The 19,446-nt window shown below is 39.7% G+C and overlaps 1 protein-coding gene across 1 annotated transcript; it reads left to right on the top strand.

The window, feature by feature from the left end:
- On the top strand, positions 1 to 14,128 carry LOC113113343 (cytokine-dependent hematopoietic cell linker-like). Its single transcript, XM_026279458.1, has 17 exons — positions 1 to 266; positions 574 to 619; positions 719 to 773; positions 1,329 to 1,375; positions 1,454 to 1,496; positions 2,451 to 2,513; positions 2,640 to 2,674; positions 2,929 to 2,948; positions 3,041 to 3,214; positions 5,065 to 5,089; positions 10,364 to 10,385; positions 10,460 to 10,511; positions 10,596 to 10,624; positions 10,700 to 10,791; positions 13,500 to 13,532; positions 13,734 to 13,889; positions 13,973 to 14,128. Exons 1-17 carry the CDS (start codon positions 247 to 249, stop codon positions 14,126 to 14,128), a joined length of 1,068 nt encoding a protein of 355 aa, XP_026135243.1. The 5' UTR covers positions 1 to 246.
- The last annotated feature ends 5,318 nt before the right edge of the window (positions 14,129 to 19,446 follow it).

The raw sequence follows: 19,446 nt of genomic DNA, 5'->3' as shown, positions 1-19,446 counted from the left end.
CAGTTAAATTATTACCTTACTTATTACTTTTCTGGCTAAAGGAATGAGTATTTGTCAGTTTCCAGAAAAAACTTCTTCTGAAATATCACTAACTATATATTTCTGCCTCATCATTTCACCAAAAACCACACTGGATCTCGGTCAGAAGATGTTACAACACTAGGTCATCGATAGTAAAAGTGTTGTATTATTCTCTTCATGTAGCTATAACTCCTGTCACCCACGTGTGATTATATTTCATGATGCATGTTATCAAAAGAAATCCAGTAAGTTCATAAGAAACCGTTTTGTTTTCTAGTAATAGTTGAGAAGGGGATCCGAGGGATGTGTGTGTGAAGCAGTGTGTCTGATTGAGAGCTCGTCTGTGTCCCGCTGGAGATCACAGAAATGTGAGAATTAGTGACTGGATTTCAGTCAGTCAGGGGTTAATGCATCAAAACTAACCAGCTGTTTGATGGATAACTAATATTATTACTGAATCTGATTGCTGATTAGTTACACTACTAGTTAGAGCAGGAAGCAGTATTGTTACTGAAACAGGATCAGGGTTATAACGTGTGTTGTGTGTCGCAGGAGTCTGTGTGTGTGTGATGATGACGAGACGTCTCTGCTAATGATGGTGAGTGATTACATCATCAGCTCTGTGTGTGTGTGTGTGTGTGTGTGTGTGTGTGTGTGTGTGTGTGTGTGTCACTCATCCCATGTGTTGATTCCTCAGGATGACAGGAACAGACGTGAGCGGATCAGACCTGCACACACACACCTGGATGAAGGTGTGTATAAATCACTGACTGCTCACGGGACACAAGAGTGTGTTTGTGTGTGAAATACATGCAGAGACAAACCAGAACAGTAAAGACTTGACTCACACATTTTAAATGATTAGCTCACTAGATCGAACAGTTCACTGCTCGTAATAATGAAAGGATTGTCAAGCCAGATCTATTTCTACAGCACTTTATACAACACTGTTTATTGCAAAGCAGCTTCACAGAAACAAACCAGGAAATAAAGAGTTAATGTGATTCAGCTCTACAGAAGACAGCAGGGTCGTTATTTAGATCAGTTCTATAACTGTGTCAGTGTGGTAAAGTGTATCAGTTAGGATCATGACGTCACAAAGCAGTGCTCAGTTTGAGCTGACGTCATCATCATGTTCATCAGGTCTCTCTGAAGTCTCCATCTAGTGGCACAGATCAGTCAGTGCACCTCCAACATGAGAGTTTCATTAGTGAAGAGCAGCCTTCAGCACATCTGAATATTCACTAATACTGGAAGATTATCTACCCGTGTGTGTGTGTGTGTGTGTGTGTGTGTGTGTGTTACAGACAGCTGTCCTGCTGAACGAGCTCCTAAAGGTTACATCGGAGCAGGAGTAAGTGTGTTGTTGGTCTCTGTGATTGTATTGGTGTTGTGTGAGATGTGTGTGTCAGGTGTGTGTTTGTGTCTGCAGGATGTTGTACACACTCGTTCTACTCCACTGCGTGTAAAGCCAGGTGAGAACACACACTGATCCACCACACACACCTGCTGTCAGAGTATTTCAGTCAAAATCTATTCAAGATATGGATTTAATTACTTCAGAATTCATTTGCCATTTGTATTTTGAGAAATGGTATTTTGTGTTTTTATATGAATGTGAAATTAGTTTTATTATTAAATAAGACGAGGAGTGCCATCAAATGGTTAATTGGGATAAATCACATCCAAAATAAAAGTTTTTGTTTACTAAATATATGTGTGTACTGTGTCTATTTATTATGTATATATAAATACACACACATGCATGTATATAAGAAAAATGTTTATATTTGTATATTAAAAATATTTATATATAATATAAATTATATAAAAATTAACATGTAAATATGTTTCAAATATATACAGTATGAGTGTGTGTGTTTATATATATATATATATATATATATATATATATATATATATATATATATATATATATATATATATATATATATATATATATATATATATATGTAAACAAAAACCTTTATTTTGTATGTGATTAACCATTTGAACACATTTTTAGATCCACTGAAGCCAAATATTATTATGGTTCTAAGATCCCTGAAAACCTTAATGAATCCACTGCACGTTTGTGAAGCACAACGTAAAAACATTTGGCACGAATTCTAGCATTCTAGTCTTTATCAGTGTAATTAGTGTAGCAGTGAACACACACACTCTTACACACACTCTCTCTCACACACACACACACACATGCACGCTCGACACATGTGCTGTTCGACACATAAGCTCACATTCCTTTAAACCAGAGTGGCTGGTTATTATTGAATCCCTTAACAAAACCCTTGTGTTCTGTCTCTGGTTCTTCAACTGAAACTGTGGTTTTTGTTGCTTGGTTAGTTTTCAAAGTACAAAATACACTTGATACATTTGATGAAGTTGTTTGTCATTTGTAACAACATCAGGATGTAAAGGTCCGGCCATCAACAGAGACCTCAAACCTGGGAGACTGCCCAAGAGCTCCTCAGGTACTGTCTGTCTGTGCATCCGCTGCAGAAAACTATACTTGAATTAAAATATATGCAATACTTTATAACCGCATTAAGATGCTTGTGTTGAATTTAATCTATGTGTGTGTGTGTGTGTGTCTGCAGATGGACGATTGGAGTTGATGGGATCTGCTGAGAGGGTAAAGAAAACCCCTGACTTATTTTCATTAATAAATACACTACCATTCAGAAGTTTTGGCTCAGTAAGACCGATCACTCAGTCAGACTTTTTCAAGAACATTTAAAAATCATGCTGATGCCAAACTTTATATGCAGTAATGTTCATGCAGTATAATACAGCTAATAATTCCTGAGTTTTCAGTCTCATTTGAATCAGTTTGTGCACCGAGAGGGTTTGTGCTGATGATCATATGTGTGGATCTCTTCCTGACAGGCTTTCACAGTCCCACACAGGTATTCAAGCACAGCAGACAGACGTCACACTGAAACACACACCTCTGACAAACACAGGTGTTCAGTGTAGTGATGGTGTGCTGTGGTTTCAGGCCGGTGAGATCATTACCCAGAGATCACCTGCGTTTACCGCCTCCACCAGTACAGACCATCACTGACTGTCCTAACCAGTTTAACCAGTTTGATGAGTCTCCTCCGTCCAGACCTGCACCAGAACCAGCGTCACCGCTGACCAGATCACACACCAGCAGACCAGCATGGACACAGTGAGTCTCACACACACACACACACACACACACCAGCAGACCAGCATGGACACAGTGAGTCTCACACACACACACACACACACACACACACCAGCAGACCAGCATGGACACAGTGAGTCTCACACACACACACACACACACACACACACACACACACACACACACACACACACACACACCAGCAGAACAGCATGGACACAGTGAGTCTCACACACACACACACACACCAGCAGAACAGCATGGACACAGTGAGTCTCACACACACACACACACACACCAGCAGACCAGCATGGACACAGTGAGTCTCACACACACACACACACACACACACACCAGCAGACCAGCATGGACACAGTGAGTCTCACACACACACACACACACACACCCCAGGACTGACCAAAGTGGTGCACAAACTCACATAGTCAAAACAGGAAATAACACAAAAACATCATTGTTTTGTTTTCTTTGCACAAAAAATGTATTCTCCTAGTTTTGTGAAATTACGGTTGAACCACTGATGTCACATGGACTATCTTAATGATGTCCTCACTGTCTTTCTCAAGAGATTTTTCAGGCAGGAAATTAATTTTAGGTAAATCTTAGAAGGAAAGCGGAGCTGAAAAAAGCTAGAAGCAACAACAGAGGAAACATGTTCATCTTAGAGTTTTTAACTCTTTCCCCGCCAGCGTTTTTTGAAAAGTTGCCAGCCATTGCCAGAATTTCTTTATAATTTTCACAAAAATGTAATGGCCCACAGAATATGTTGTTGTATGAATATCTAAACCGGCAATGCACCCCAAAAAAAGAAAGCTAAGAAAACCATATTTTTCTTAAGAACTACATCTGGATCATATTCAGTACAATGATCAAAGCATAGCTGCAGTAAATCTATTTCATCAACCAATGCTTCACAGTCCTTTCCCAATCCATTTCACTAGCTAACATTAGCCAGTTTTCATTTGTATGCTGTTTATTGTTGATGATCATATTTTTTTTCACACACATCTGCTTACATATGAGATCGCTAGTTTCTGCGTCTTCCTCAATTGTGTTTTTGATCTAGAGATTCTGGACTTATTCAGGAGATGCATGATAGCACAACCGAGTGTATAACAGTGAAAACACAGAAGACTGGAAAATTCCATGTTTCTCAGGGAAAGGGTTAAACTCAAAAGTGTTAGACTGTTTAAGATTATAACCTCAGTCTTTGGGTTAAAGTTTATTGCCAACCAGAGCTTTACCTCATCAAGGTATGAAAATAAAGATTGTATTGCAGAAGGGTCATCTTTTAACAGAATTTAACGTAAAGGAAGTGAGAGGAGAGAGAAAAAGCAAAGGTGCTAGAATAGAGCCCTGAGGCATTCCAGATTCAAGAGGAGGAAACGGTGCCGATCTAGACTGAAATATGAAATATCTCTTGATTAGGGTTTAAAACAATTCAGGACTGAACCTTTTAACCTCACACACAGGATTCTAATCTTGATAAGAGCAACAGGTGTTTTTATTGCATTATTTAGAAGCTCAAAATATGTCAAAGTGACGAGTTGAGTTTATTAAAAATCACATTAACGTTCAGAGGAAACAGAGGAATAAGCCTCAGACTGACTGTCAACGTGGCCAGATGAAGAAGATAGATTTGGAAGTGACAGTGTGAATAAAATTGTCTTGAAGTCAGAGATCACTATTTCAGAAATTTAAGCTCTGAAATAGTAAGCGCATTGACATTAAAATGACCAGCCAATATAAAATGGTCATAATTTGCAGTGATGTACCCCATTAGCTCAAATCTGAATAACTCTTTAAAACTCTCACACACACATTAACTCGCTGATTTGTGTTTTTATTCTCAGACCCAGTCCGAGTGAGCGAGGGAATGTAAGTAACTCAAATTCATTTCAAGGATTCAAAGTGTTTATTGTCATATACCCAGTGAGGAAAACAAGTTTCCCTGAGCAATGAAATTCTTACTTTGCAGTCCACAATGAATGCCAAGACAGTGCAAAAACTATACATATATACATATGTACAATGTAAGAAACATAATAAAATTATGCTGCAGTAGTAGGAATATAGACTATGTATATGACATCTATATATGCAAATGTACACTATTAACTTATGTGCAAAAAAAAATAGTGCAGTAACGTGCAAATTGAGTGCAACTACATTAATAACAACTAAAAAAATAACAGATCTGCAAATTGAGATGAGGCTGAGTGAGTAATATTAACAAATATTCAATGAGATTAAACAATATGAACTGATTGTTCTCTTCGATAAGTCCACTAGCTAGCTACCCGTTTAAGAGTCCTGCAAATTACACTCCTATACCTCTGTCTTGAGTCTGTGTTGTGGTCTTTAATGATGGATGCAGCTCTTCTGTGGACTCTGTGATGGTAAATGGCCTGAGGAGGAGCAGTGGAGTCCTGATGATCTTCTCAGCAGTCTTCACCACTCTCTGCAGACGTTTGCAGTCCCTCACTTGAGTGCTGCCGAACCACGCAGTTATGCAGCTGGTCAAGACGCTCTCAACTAAACTGCTGTAGAAGTTGTGGAGGATCTTAGGTGACATGCCAAATTTCCTCACCCTCTTCAGAAAGTACAGCCGCTGTTGTACCTTTTTAACCAGCAGGGTGGTGTTGAGTGTCTAGGTATTTAAAGCTGCTCACCCTCTCAGATAAACAGTGGCTGGTGAGTTCTCCTCTTGTCCAAGTTGAGGGTGAGGTTTTTGTACTGACACCATGTCACAAGACTGGCCACCTCCCTCCTGTGGGACGCTCCCTGCCAGCGATCCATTTACTTCAGTATGATGATGTCTGTATGTGAGGCTACACAGTCATGTAAAGTGAAAGTGACATGACATACAGCCAAGTATGGTGACCCTGAATTCGTGCTCGTAATTTAACACACAAACTGTGAGCACACACCCAGAGCAGAGCAGTGTTCATCATTTATGCTGCGGCACCTGTGGAGCAGTTGGGCGTTCAGTGCCTTGCTCAAGGACACCTCAGTCGTGGTATTACCAGCCAAGACTCAAACCCACATCCTTAGGGTTAGGAGTCAAACTCTCTAATTACTAGGCCACGACTTCCCCAAGTCTGCCAGACAGGAAGTCTAGGAGCCAGTCACAGTCATAATCATAGAGTCCAGTGTTGACAGGACTGGGCTAATATGGTCATACTTCCTGTTTGTTTTTTTTAAGCTTATGCAGATAGAGGCATTAACAGTTCATGTACCGAGAGCCTATCGTGACCTGCAGCTGCTCAGGACTAAATATATAGGATAAGTGACATTAAGCATCAGGAGATCAGGAGGTTCTAGTAAGAACTCTTGCTGCTGCATTTTGGACTAGCTGTAGTTTGTTTACCAAGCGTGCAGAACAACCACCCAATAAAGCATTACAATAATCTAACCTTGAGGTCATAAATGCATGGATTAACATTTCTGCATTTGACATTGAGAGCATAGGCCGTAATTTAGATATATTTTTGAGATGGAAAAATGCAGTTTTACAAATGCTAGAAACGTGGCTTTCTAAGGAAAGATTGCGATCAAGTAGCACACCTAGGTTCCTAACTGATGACGAAGAATTGACAGAGCAACCATCAAGTCTTAGACAGTGTTCTAGGTTATTACAAGCAGAGTTTTTAGGTCCAATAATTAACACCTCTGTTTTTTCTGAATTTAGAAGTAAGAAATAACTCGTCATCCAGTTTTTTTTATATCGACTATGCATTCCATTAGTTTTTCTAATTGGTGTGTTTCACCAGGCCGCGAGGAAATATAGAGCTGCGTATCATCAGCATAACAGTGAAAGCTAACACCATATTTCCTGATGATATCTCCCAAGGGTAACATATAAAGCGTGAAGAGTAGCGGCCCTAGTACTGAGCCTTGAGGTACTACATACTGCACTTGTGATCGATATGATACATCTTCATTCACTTCTACGAACTGATGGCGGTCATATAAGTACGATTTAAACCATGCTAATGCATTTCCATTAATGCCAACAAAGTCTATGCAAAAGAATGTTGTGGTCAATTGTGTCAAACGCAGCACTAAGATCCAATAAAACTAATAGAGAGATACACCCACGATCAGATGATAAGAGCAGATCATTTGTAACTCTAAGGAGAGCAGTCTCAGTACTATGATACGGTCTAAATCCTGACTGGAAATCCTCACAGATACCATTATTCTCTAAGAAGGAATATAATTGTGAGGATACCACCTTTTCTAGTATCTTGGACAGAAAAGGGAGATTCGAGATTGGTCTATAATTAACTAGTTCTCTGGGGTCAAGTTGTGGTTTATTGATGAGAGGCTTAATAACAGCCAGTTTGAAAGTTTTGGGGACATATCTTAATGACAATGAGGAATTAATAATAGTCAGAAGAGGATCTATGACTTCTGGAAGCACCTCTTTTAGGAGCTTAGATGGTATAGGGTCTAACATACAGTGTATTGGTCTTTCTGAAACCGAATTAGGTTGGATTAGGAACTATTTAAAGAATAGGTGTCAAAGAGTGCAAATTAAGGGGTCTCTTTCTGATAAGCTCACCATTGAATCTGGTGTGCCACAGGGGTCCATTTTGGGTCCCCTGTTGTTTACATTATATATTAACAATCTTGGTGATAATCTATCAGACGCAAGTATTCATTTATATGCCGACAATACCATTATTTACTGTTTTGCATCTTCTATTGACAATTGCATTTTAAAGTTGCAGAAAGCATTTGAATTAGTTCAGCGTAACCTGTTTTCTTTAAAATTAGTCCTGAATGATAAGAAAACTAAATACATGGTCTTTTCTAGGAAACACAAGTCTGATTCTTCTCCCACACCTCTTTACACTCTGCAAGGTAAAAGTATAGAACTGGTCTCCTCTTACAAATATCTAGGGTTTGTGTTGGAAGAGGACTTCTCATTTAAGTTACATGTTAAACAACTGTTGTCTAAGTTAAGGTTGCAGCTGGGGTTTTATTTTCGGAATAGTGCATGTTTTTCACAGTCAGCCAGGAGAAAGCTGGTGGAATCTACCTTCTTACCTATCTTAGATTATGGAGATGTTTTTTACAGAAATACCACTAAAGCTCTCTTACAATCATTAGATTCTGTTTATCACTCTGCTCTAAGATTTATAACTTGCACAAAATATCACACTCATCATTGTGCATTGTATGAAATGGTAGGTTGGCCTTCACTTCATATAAGAAAGTACAAGCACTGGCTCATACTTGTGTATAAGGCATTAGTTGGCCAGCTTACAATAACATGTTGTTGGTTTAGATGATTTAACAAGTTTATACAATTCTTCCTCTCCTATAGTAGAGAATGAGTGGAACTGTTCCTCAGGGGGTCTATAGTGCACTGTCTGATGCGAAACTGTAGCTGACGGCTGAATGGTTGCAATTTTATCTCTAATAGTATTGATTTTAGAAGTAAAGTAGTTCATAAAGTCATTACTGCTGTGGTGTTGGGAAATGTCAACACTTGTTGAGGCTTTATTTTTCGTTAATTTAGCCACTGTATTTAATAAATACCTGGGGTTATGTTTGTTTTCTTCTAAAAGAGACTAAAAGTAATCATATCTAGCCATTTTTAATGCTGTTCTGTAGTCCAGGTACAATATGTTTTTGGGTGAGTTTGTGAGGGATGAACGTATTGAAGGCGGAGCCATAATCAATAAAGAGCATCCAGATATAAGTTTCCTTATCTTCCAGGTGAGAAAGGGAAGTATGGAGGGTGGGACCTGATATGTGTACTGCAGCGGGTCGAATATGTCCGGCATAATGCTCTGAATGTGAGTCAGCACCACTCTCTCAAAACACTTCATAATGATCGGAGTGAGTGCTACTGGCCCTATAGTCTCCAGGCAGGATTCATCTTGGGAAGGAAAAGTGGTAATGGCTTTTCTCAGTCTGTCTTGTTGCCTGTTGTAAATGCAAAAGATCAAGCACACAGCATGTGGCGTACCTGGTTCTGGTTGGGGAACTTCCTGACTTGTATTGTGAATACTACGTTATCAACACAAGTGCTAATGTACCCAGTCGCATACTTAGCATAATCCTGCATGCTGACAGAAGAGTGGCTGCAGCTTTAAACACATCCCAGTCTGTCAGAGTAAAACAGGTCTGTGAGATTCCCTCAGTTTGTAGGGTCCAAAGCCTAACCTGTTTGGTGACAGGGTTTGGTTGTTTGAGTCTTTGTCTGTAGGCCGGGTACATGAACAGAGGTGTTGTCTGAGTGTCCATATTGGGGGCACGGTGCAGCACTGTATGTATCACGTATGTTGCTTTAAACCTTGTCCAGTGTGTTTTATCGCAGGTGGGAATGTCCAGATGTTGGTGATATTTGGGAAAAACAGTCCGTAATTTGCACTGATTAAAGTTGCCAGCTGCAATAAAAATGTCATCGGGGTGAGCCGTCTCTAGTGCGCTTAGCACATCATGGAGCTTGGGGGGGGGGGGGGGGGGGGGGTTCGGGTGTAAACTATAGGGGCTATAAACACCGCAGTATATTCCCTCGGTAGATAATAGGGATGGCATTTCAGCTATAAAAACTCCATGTCTGGCGAGAAGACAAGCTCCATTTTTTACAAACACAAAGTCAAACAGACAAGCTTGATCCATACTCAGTTTAATTTACTTTTTACAAAAAACCTGTTCTGATGCCATGCTATTCATCATAGATCGCTGGCTAGAAATAAAAACAGTACATGTGGAGGAAAGCCCATTGGACTGAATGATTCAGTTATCAGTTTCCCTTACCAAAGGGGATCATGGGAAAAACCGAAACACAAACAAGGTTGCACATTAGATGCATATTCATTTATCATTGAACAAAGACTTTCAGAATTGATTGGATAATTGAACAGATTCTAATAAGACCTTCTATTCCCGTTTACCATACATGTAGACTTCTGATTCATCTTTATCCACCCTAGTGTTCCTCAGAATCACCCAATAACCCATGTCAAACAGTGATTTATATATATATATATATATATAACCATTATTCTGACCAATACATGTTGTATTTAAAGAAAAGGATGTTTCAAATATAAAGAAATTGTGTATTCAAGAAATCCAAACATGAATCAGATAATTCATGTAAATAATAATTATTCTCCATTTCACCCTCAGGTTAATACTTCATCATCTTCAAGTAAGTTATGTTGCAAAATATAATATAATATAATATAAGCTGTAATAATGAAGTATAATATTGCTGTTCTGCAGGTCACACGTCTCACAGGTTTTCTCTGGATCTGGAGTCTCAGGATTTGGACAGGTACTGAGCGCAGTCACACACTCTGTGCTTTAACATCATTAATCGGAGGCTGATGTGTGTGATTGTGTTTGTGTGCTCCTGCAGCTGCTGTGAGAGAGAGACGAGCTCGCTGGGTAAGAGTCTCACTGAATCACAGCTGAAGCGGCTCACAGTCACCGAGTCTGAAGAACTCTCTGGATGCGTTTCAGATTCACACGTGAGGAAACAGCAGCATCACGAATGGCCTCGTGCTAAAGGAGAAGCCCTCGGCAGCTTCACCAACCACAGCAAACCTGCACAGGTACAACACAGCGTTAAATACTGCTTTATCACTCACGCTTCAGTTATTAGTGCAGTTAGCCTCGATCCTAATCAGTACACAGAGACGTTGAGAGGAAACCGAAGCAGCTACTGTAGCAGATTTATTAAAAAGAGGAGGAGATTCAGTTCTGTCTGCCGATTGGATGTTGAAATGTGGGCATGGCACTCATAAATGGAGCTCGCTGGGTCTAAATGTGAGCTTGCAGACGGTTTGTGGGCGGAGTTTAGGTGGAAAAGGATACAGTATTTAGATTTTTACAATAGAACATGCTTCCTGTCAAAAGTTTGAAATGATTAAGATTTTTTTTGTTTGTTTTTGAAAGAAATCTTTAAAAAACTGCATTAACTTGATCAAAAATACAGTAAAAACAGTGTAACATGAAAGTGGTGTGGGGAAGTCGTGGTCTAATGGTTAGAGAGTTTGACTCCTAACCCTAGGGTTGTGGGTTCGAGTCTCGGAACCCCCCACTGCTCTGTGTGTGTGTGTGTGTGTGTGTGTGTGTGTGTGTGTGTGTGTGTAAAGGTGGTTTCCCTGCAGTGGTTCAGGCTGGAGGATTGCTTCTTATACCAGTGACAGAAGTGCAGTTAGAATAGTTAAATATGTGTGAGAGTGTTGCTATTACCTGACTATTGTATTGCTATAGGTATTATTTCAATGTTATCAAGACACATAATTAATAATCGGAGTGGTTAATTAACAGTACTTCATTATGGTTTCACTTGAATTGGTTAAAATAGATGAAGGATGGTAAAACATAAACATACATGTAACCAGCACTTATGTAAAATGTTACCTGAGAGAGAGAGAGAGAGAGAACGATAGAGTGTGTGTGTGAGAGAGATAGAGACAATGATTGTGTGTGTGTGAGCGCAAGAGACAGAGAGAGAGAGAGAGAGAGAGAGAGAGAGAGAGAGAGAAAGAGTGTGTGTGTGTGTGAGAGAGAGAGAGAGAGAGAGAGAGAGAGAGAGAGAAAAAGAGTGTGTGTGTGTGTGTGTGTGTGTGTGTGTGAGAGAGAGAGAGCCTCAAGCAGAGGACTCCAGCTGAAGAGAGAGAAACAGTTACAATCTTCTTCTGTCTCTTGCTGGACCATGTGACTATAACCCGACCGTGAGACATTCAAACTGACCAATCACCGCTGAGCTAAAGGTGTGACAGTAGCAGACCCCCGATGAACACACATGTAGATCTCTATCCTCCGTGTCTTCAGGAATGACAAATGGCCTTTTGTTCCTCCAGACAGGTCTGGGACAGAAGAGAAGTCTTTGATCTTTTCAACACAACTCTTACACTGGGACGGCGTTAAACACAAACACGTCTGGGGATACACTCTTTTATATAATGAAGAAAAATAAATCTGTGGTAAAAATCAAGTCACATATAAGTAATTTTAAGTCTTTCAGGCTTCTGTGCTAAAATGTGCAATGTGTTAAATATAGTGTGATCCCTCAGTAGAAAAAACAACAGAGATGAGGTAGGCTATTTGTTGGAAAAAAAAATATTAACATAGAAAAATAAATATATATACTGTATATAGCTTTTAAAACCTTTATTAAAAAAAAAAAAAAATTGCTACCATCTGTGGCAGTCAGGGTCGTGCAGGGCTCAAGACTCTTTTCCAAATTACAAGCAATACCAGAAAACAGACACATGAAATAAACGGTGCTTTTCAGCTAGATTTAAAGGAAGTTTTCAGGTATGCTAATGAAGTTAATAAACTAAAAATATGTCCCTGCAGCACAGAAGCAGTCATCAGTGTCACAGACGTATATCTGTAGAAATACACAACAATACATTGTATGAGTCTCAATTATACATTTCTTTTTTATGACAAAAATCATTAGGATAGTAGGTAAATATATTTTGTACATTTCTTACCGTAAATATATCAAAACTTAATGTTTGATTAGTAAAATGCTAAGAGCTTAATTTGAACAACTTTAAAGATGATTTTCTCAATATTTAGATTGTTTTGCTCCCTCAGATTCCAGATTTTCAGATAGTTGTATCTCAGACAGATATTATCCTCCGAACAAACCACACATCACTGGAGAGATGATTTATTCAGCTTCAGATGATGTAGAAATAAAAAAAATCTTCGGTCTTTACTGTATAAATAGATTAATCCTTTTTTTAAATTACTAAACTAATTCAGTCAAGAGTAGCACACTAATCTTCTTGCAACATTTCCATAAGTACATCAGACCAAGACAATCCTCCAAACGCAGAAAGGGACTCACTTGGGATTTGCATTGATCGAGTCCTAGACGCCAGAGTTCACACCTTTTGGGGACGGATGGTAATTTGCATGAAACACACTGGGAAATGGCACATCTACAGTGAGCAAACTCTCTAAACTCTTAGGATCTGTATTACCTTGTAGTTTACTTATTGTAAAATTGAGACCATACCAGTCGCCTCGAGATGATTTCTGAAGATCATGTGACACTGAAGACTGGAGGAATGATGCTGAAATACAGCGGAGCATCACAGAAATACATTACACTTTAACACAGATTCACACAGAAAACAGATGATTTACACTGATTTCACTCTATTTACTGTGTTTTTGATCAAAGAAATGCAGCCTTGATGAACAGAAGAGACTAGGACTGAACAGATTGCTCAAAATAAGATCAATAAAATGCATTTAGAAAATCCACAGTTAACATCTGACGTCTGTCGTGCAGGGATTGGAGGATCAGAACTGGTATGTTGGTGCGGTTCAGTCGTGTGGACGCTGAACACGCTCTTCACCTGGTCAACAGGGTAAAACACACCTCCGGTTCACTCCATCATGATATTTGTTTCAGTTCAGATGAGCAGATTATCACCAAATCAGCAAACAAACATATGGACTGTGCATGAATGATTTAGAAACAGATCATGATGTTTGTATAACACCAGCTGACTTGTGTTCACAGGAAGGAGCCTTTCTAGTGCGCGACTGCTCGAAGAACACTACCTATGAGCCCTTGGTCCTCGCTGTGTTTTACAGCAAAAGAGTGTTTAACATTCAGATCCGCTTCAGTGATGAAACCAGCAAATACTCTCTGGGAACAGGCCTGAGAACCAATGACGTGAGTCTCACACACACACACACACACAGCGCAGTGTTTGACCGAGCATCAGCATCATCAGCTCGCGTCTCTTTGTCTTTCAGAGGTTCGACTCCGTCACCGACATCATCAGGTTCCACTCCATTTTTCCCATCGTTCTCATTGATGGGCGGAAACCTTCGGAGGCAGCCAATCAGGGGAGGCAGTGTGTGCTGATGTACCCAATCACAAAGCAGGATCTGACCGAGCTGTTGAAATAAGAGCAAATACAAACTGCAACATCTCCGGGACGTTTAACTGACATCTTAACTTTATAAGTCATTTCTAGTGACGTCTGACTCACTCAAAAAAGAGACATAGAGCTCATCTGATAGAACCAAGAAAAATCTGTCAATTAATAATGTGGTGGTGTATAGCAATCAAATATATAAAGAATTCAATGTTTTAACACACATGTAGAGTGAAAGTGAGTGTTTGATTGAGTGCAGACACAAGAACCATTTCTCCAGAAACTTTTATTCCATTTAATACGTTTTATTGAATCACACTTAATATTTTTGGGCCTTCATGAATAATTTAAAAATAGATGTTATGCTTCTGAAGCCTCAGAACTATGTACAGATTATAGTTTGACATAAAACACACGCTTAGTTTCTTGAACAGTTTGTTCATAAATGAGCAGATGTCCTGAAAATCAAACGCTCAGCTGTAACTTCACATAATGGTAACAGTAATAAAAGAAAACAGTCAGTTTACTGGTTTGATCATTTGAGGTAGATCTACAATGATAAACACATCAAACCGTCTCGACTGTTTAATGACCGTATATTTTACAAAAGTAAAGTTGTTTGATGTACAGACTTTAAACAGTGAGTGTACGTGTGCTGTAGTTTACAGTGAAATACTGAGTCTGTATAATCAAACCTTTTTGTTTGTTTGCAAAAAACACTTTTACTGTGCGTCATAAGTTTGAATCCCACAAATGAGAAAGCCTCACCCAATAATGACCATGTGCACAAAAACCAGAAAAGATTCACCTGCCACTTGATGCTTACATGCTTGTAATATGATAAACACGAATGATTTCAGTGAGTGCACTTCATGTGAATCTCCAAACGTTAAGTCTGTTTGAAATGAGCCTGTACATTCATGACAAATAACACGCAACATGCTAAAACAGACATTAGTGTTGTTTGAACCTCTTGGTTTCAGAGCTCTGAACTTCTTATGAATAACTTCTACATATTGGCAGTTCAGTTTGACATTTTTTCTGTTTTTACATCTCTCTTTATATATTATACATATATATGAGCATGTTTGTCATTGCTGTGGTCAAGTGCTCCAGGGCAGGACCGGGTAAGTAATGTTGAAAAAAGTTATTTTTATTCCCAACTATAATATGACCAGAACTGTTAATACTTGTTCAGTGTAATCACAACATATTTGACTAAATGTTTATTGGCATTGAATTATAATTGTCCATCAACCAGCTTTATTACATTTAAACTCTAAAATTATCCCACAAGTGTTTTCTAAAATTTAAAAAAAAAAAAAAAAGCAATACTTGAAATATCTACAAGGGTATGTAGCTGGTTTTTACGAGAGTGGTTTCTCAGAGACTCCCTTCAGAACGAACTCGATTACCTGATACTTCTGTCCATGGACTTTCTTGAGCTTCATCTTGAAGGAAGGCTGTGTCCTTGTTTGCTGTTCCTGCTGATGATCCAGTGAGCGAACCCACTTATAGTTCTTCAGGGTTTGGACCCCAACATTGACGCTCTGAACTGAAGGATTGGGGTGGTTCAGAACCACAACCGGCTGGTTCGGACCGGGAAGCTTGATGCGCTGATTCGCTTTCAGAGGAGTTAATCTCAGCGCTTGATGACGATCAGTTAAGAGTCGAGGAAGACCCGTCCCAACCAATGATGACCTGCGTTTCTTGGCTTTTCTTTTTTCTTTCTTGTGCTTTTTCCGTGGTGGAGAGTCTTGGTGCTTCTCTTCACTTTCACAAAGGTTTCTCTTTAGTATCAGCTTGATGGCCACCTCAGGACTTCCAGACACGTTCTGCTCGCTTAGCGTACAGCTGAGAACCGGTCGTGCCGTCAAAACTCTCCTCTCGTGTTGGGGCTTCTGGAGGTTTCTTCTTGGGTACCAACAGAGAACTGGGAATTCCTGAACAAAGCTACTTTTGGATACATGTTGGAAACACAAGAATGGTGTTTTTTGGCCAGACTCGTGATCAGAATTCCCCCTTGTCTTGATGTGAAATGACATCTTTGTTGGATGGAACGACGCTCTGGTTTGGCAAAACTGATGGTTGCGTCAAATTTAAAGATTGTTTTAAGTGGCCTGTGTTTAGGGTTTTCTCTTTTCTTTTCACTTGACCATGAGTCTTCGATATTGCAGAGCCTTTACTAGTCTTATTCTCTCGCTTTGTTTCTTTGAGACCTGAAGAAGCACCTTTTGGTTTCTCCTCAGAATCTTCCTTTTTAATCAGAATACTACAGACCAGCGGTTTCTCTGCATTCTTCTCATCGTCCTTCGGCTCTTTCATTGAAACTGTCCAGCGTTGCATTTCTGGCAAGGACTTTGAGATGCTTTGAGTTGACTTAGGCGTAGGACAAAGAGAGAAAACGGATGAGATCACAGGAAGGCTTTCAGAACTCCGTTCCGGACCTTCGAGCGTAATGATCTCTGGATCCTTGGTCTTGGGGTTACGCTTGCTCTTGGCTGGCGTCTCTGAAGAACACTGTGCTTTGGTGTGCTGACTGAACAGTTTTTGTGAAAGTCTGAACTTTGGTGCATGATAAAGGCTGCTGCTGTTTGACTTCATGAGATGATGAAGACGTGGAAGAGCTGACTGGACACCCTTTGGCAACTTGGCATTTGAAGGACAGTTTTCCTCCAGGTGTGGCTGATGAAGGATCATTCACATTGCTCTTCTGGTCTTGCGGACTCCCATTGGGTTGGGATCAACCGTAGCTCCAACTCTCGAGTCCCATTGACATTTTTCACCTCGACCAGTTCCACCAAACACCCAGCAGGAATATTGATCTCCTCTGGGCAGGACACGGTCAGAGGCTTGTTGTGTTGAATTGGCTGGTTCAAAGGCGCTAACAGTTCCACTTGGGACACTGGATAATGTGCTCGATGTCTCTGCTGAGGATCCTACAGGTGCTCTGGAGGTCGCTCTTGACTGATTGCTCTTTTCTGGACTGGAGTGCAGTGGGATGTTTGATTGGACTGCTGGGAAGTACAACTGGTTTCTGCATCCCTACGTTAGTCCCTGTTGTGAACTGACTAGACCTCTGATCCATCTGGATATTCCTCTTGGATAAGGGTGTACTAAGCAGCGCTCTGAGTGGGGTGTTCACTTCAACAGGTGCTCTGACCTGGACTCTTGGAATGGTTTTTGCTGCCATAGCCTTTTCAGAAAACATCACCCTTGGGCTTTGCTGTAGTTGTCCTGTAGAGCTAACATGGATTCTTGGGAACATGGCTTTCGGAATAAGCTTTTCCGAAATGGAAACCTTGTTTTTCCCATTGACACCGAGTTGAGAGTTGGATAGGTTGCCGTTTGCCTCCCGTGATCTCAGAACGACTAGCGGCGCGTTGCCTAATGAGTGACTCGTGCTTGGAGCGCAGCTGGGAATGGCACTGGTGGACTGAGTCTTAGAAACTGGAACAATGGTTGCTGTGTTGGTCATACACGGCGTAGTGAAACTGTAGGTCATCCGGGCACGATTACTCCTGGTTTGGTTTACGGTTTTACCAATATCAGTTGATTGGCTGGGTTGACTTCCACTGGGGAGTTCGACATGGAAATTGGGAATTGCACACTGGTCATTCCTTTCAGGCCAATCTGAAATCTCGAGAGTGTCAGGAACAGATGGACCTTCTGTATCTGGGGTGGATACAGTGAAGTTAGTTATAAAGCCTTCTTCCGCATTTCTCTTGTGTATACGAACAATATGCTTCACCATGTAATCTCTCCGCACGGCTCCGTACGAGCAGAAGCTACACCTGTATGGGTACGAGCCGGTGTGCGAGACCACGTGTTTCTGAGACTCTGTTTTAGAGTAGGAAACATAGCTGCAGAGCGCGCAGGAGAAAGTTATCTCTTGATGATGGGACACGTGTCTCTCGAACAGGTCAGTGTCCTTGGTGGAAAAGCGACATTTTGCACAGCACAGGCGATCAATGTCTTTTCTAGGTATAGCATTGGCCTTGCTGTTCATAAATGACATGAAACTTTGTTGTGAACGCATGGTCAGGACATCAATTTAGCAATCCTACGCTCCAAAAATCAAAGAATACGTAATCCACATTAGCTGTTTTTTCACTGGTGAGAATCCCTTCCTTTGGGCTCGGCACACTGTTAGTTTATATCTGCACAATGGGTGAGAGAGAAAAAAAAGAGTGTTTCAGGAAATTAGAAAGGATGGTAGTAATAAACAACTGATTCCCAAGAAACACTCTCTGCCTTGGTTATGTTTTGCAACCTTCGATTATAATGCAACCACTAACAACCTTTTTACCACCAAACTGCAAATGACTAATGACCACTCCGTGTACCAGGTTTTGCATTGGTTGTTATTTGGTCAAATATGGTCTGAAATGTACGTTGGCCAGTTTTGGGGACATACATGTCAAACTCTCTAGTGCCACCATCATCATGAAGTGTATCTTTTTTAAAACCCAATTTTCTGTTTATATCCGATTGCATAAAAACTATTTGACCTCCAATCTTGTGCAGAAGAGCTGCATTCAACATACCTGAAACTTGTTTTTTTTTTTATTGAATTTATTTGACTTACTTTTTTTCTGCTCTTCACTAGATTTGAGTTGAACAATCTTAAAACCATTCTGAACAATTCTGATCAAATTAATCTTTGAAATTCAAAACTGTTCACCAATGACTAGCCCATGTGCTTAACCATTATTACTTAAAGCTATATATATATATATACACACATAAATCCAGTGTGAAACCAACACTTGGCCAAATATTTGCCTATAAAATCAAATGAAAGTAAGACATATTTTATGTAATGCAGGAATACAGTCAATGTTCTTGATTTGGCTTTCTGGTTAAAATCACAGACACACCAATACTTGCCATAGTTTGTCATTTTTTAGCAAAAATATTGGTATTAATGACAGAAATAAAACAAAAGCTACTTGTACTGCAACGTACAAACTACAAATCACTTTAAAGTAGTAGTACAGTAAATGCAATAAAACACTTTGAGCTTTTAGTTATTTTTATTCATGTTCTCAACATTGCAAACATCGATTTGATAAATCTGTCTCTGCAGCACAGAAGCAGTCATCAGTATCACAGGTATATTTGTAGAAATAGACAACAACACAGTGTATTGGTCAAAATTATAATATATTTTTTTATGTTCCATGAAGATATTTTGTAAATTTCCTACTGTAAATATCAAACCTAATTTTTAGTTAGTAATATGCATTGCTAAGAACTTCATTTGAACAACTTTAAAGATTTTCTCAATATTTAGATTTTTTTCAAACTCAGATTCAAGATTTTTAAATAGTTGTATCTCAGACAAAT

Source organism: Carassius auratus, chromosome 14, assembly GCF_003368295.1.
Source record: "Carassius auratus strain Wakin chromosome 14, ASM336829v1, whole genome shotgun sequence".
In the NCBI taxonomy this organism is placed as follows: domain Eukaryota; kingdom Metazoa; phylum Chordata; class Actinopteri; order Cypriniformes; family Cyprinidae; genus Carassius; species Carassius auratus.
The sequence above is the reverse complement of the archived record's forward strand: the minus strand, read 5'-3'. Positions and strand labels throughout refer to the sequence as shown.

Bases quoted from the DNA above. Each gene is read 5' to 3' on its own strand.
- LOC113113343 (XM_026279458.1), top strand. From the start codon at position 247: ATGTTATCAAAAGAAATCCA. The intron at 620-718 runs GTGAGTGATTAC...TTGATTCCTCAG, and splicing joins AGACGTCTCTGCTAATGATG to GATGACAGGAACAGACGTGA. The intron at 10,792-13,499 runs GTACAACACAGC...TCTGTCGTGCAG, and splicing joins ACCACAGCAAACCTGCACAG to GGATTGGAGGATCAGAACTG.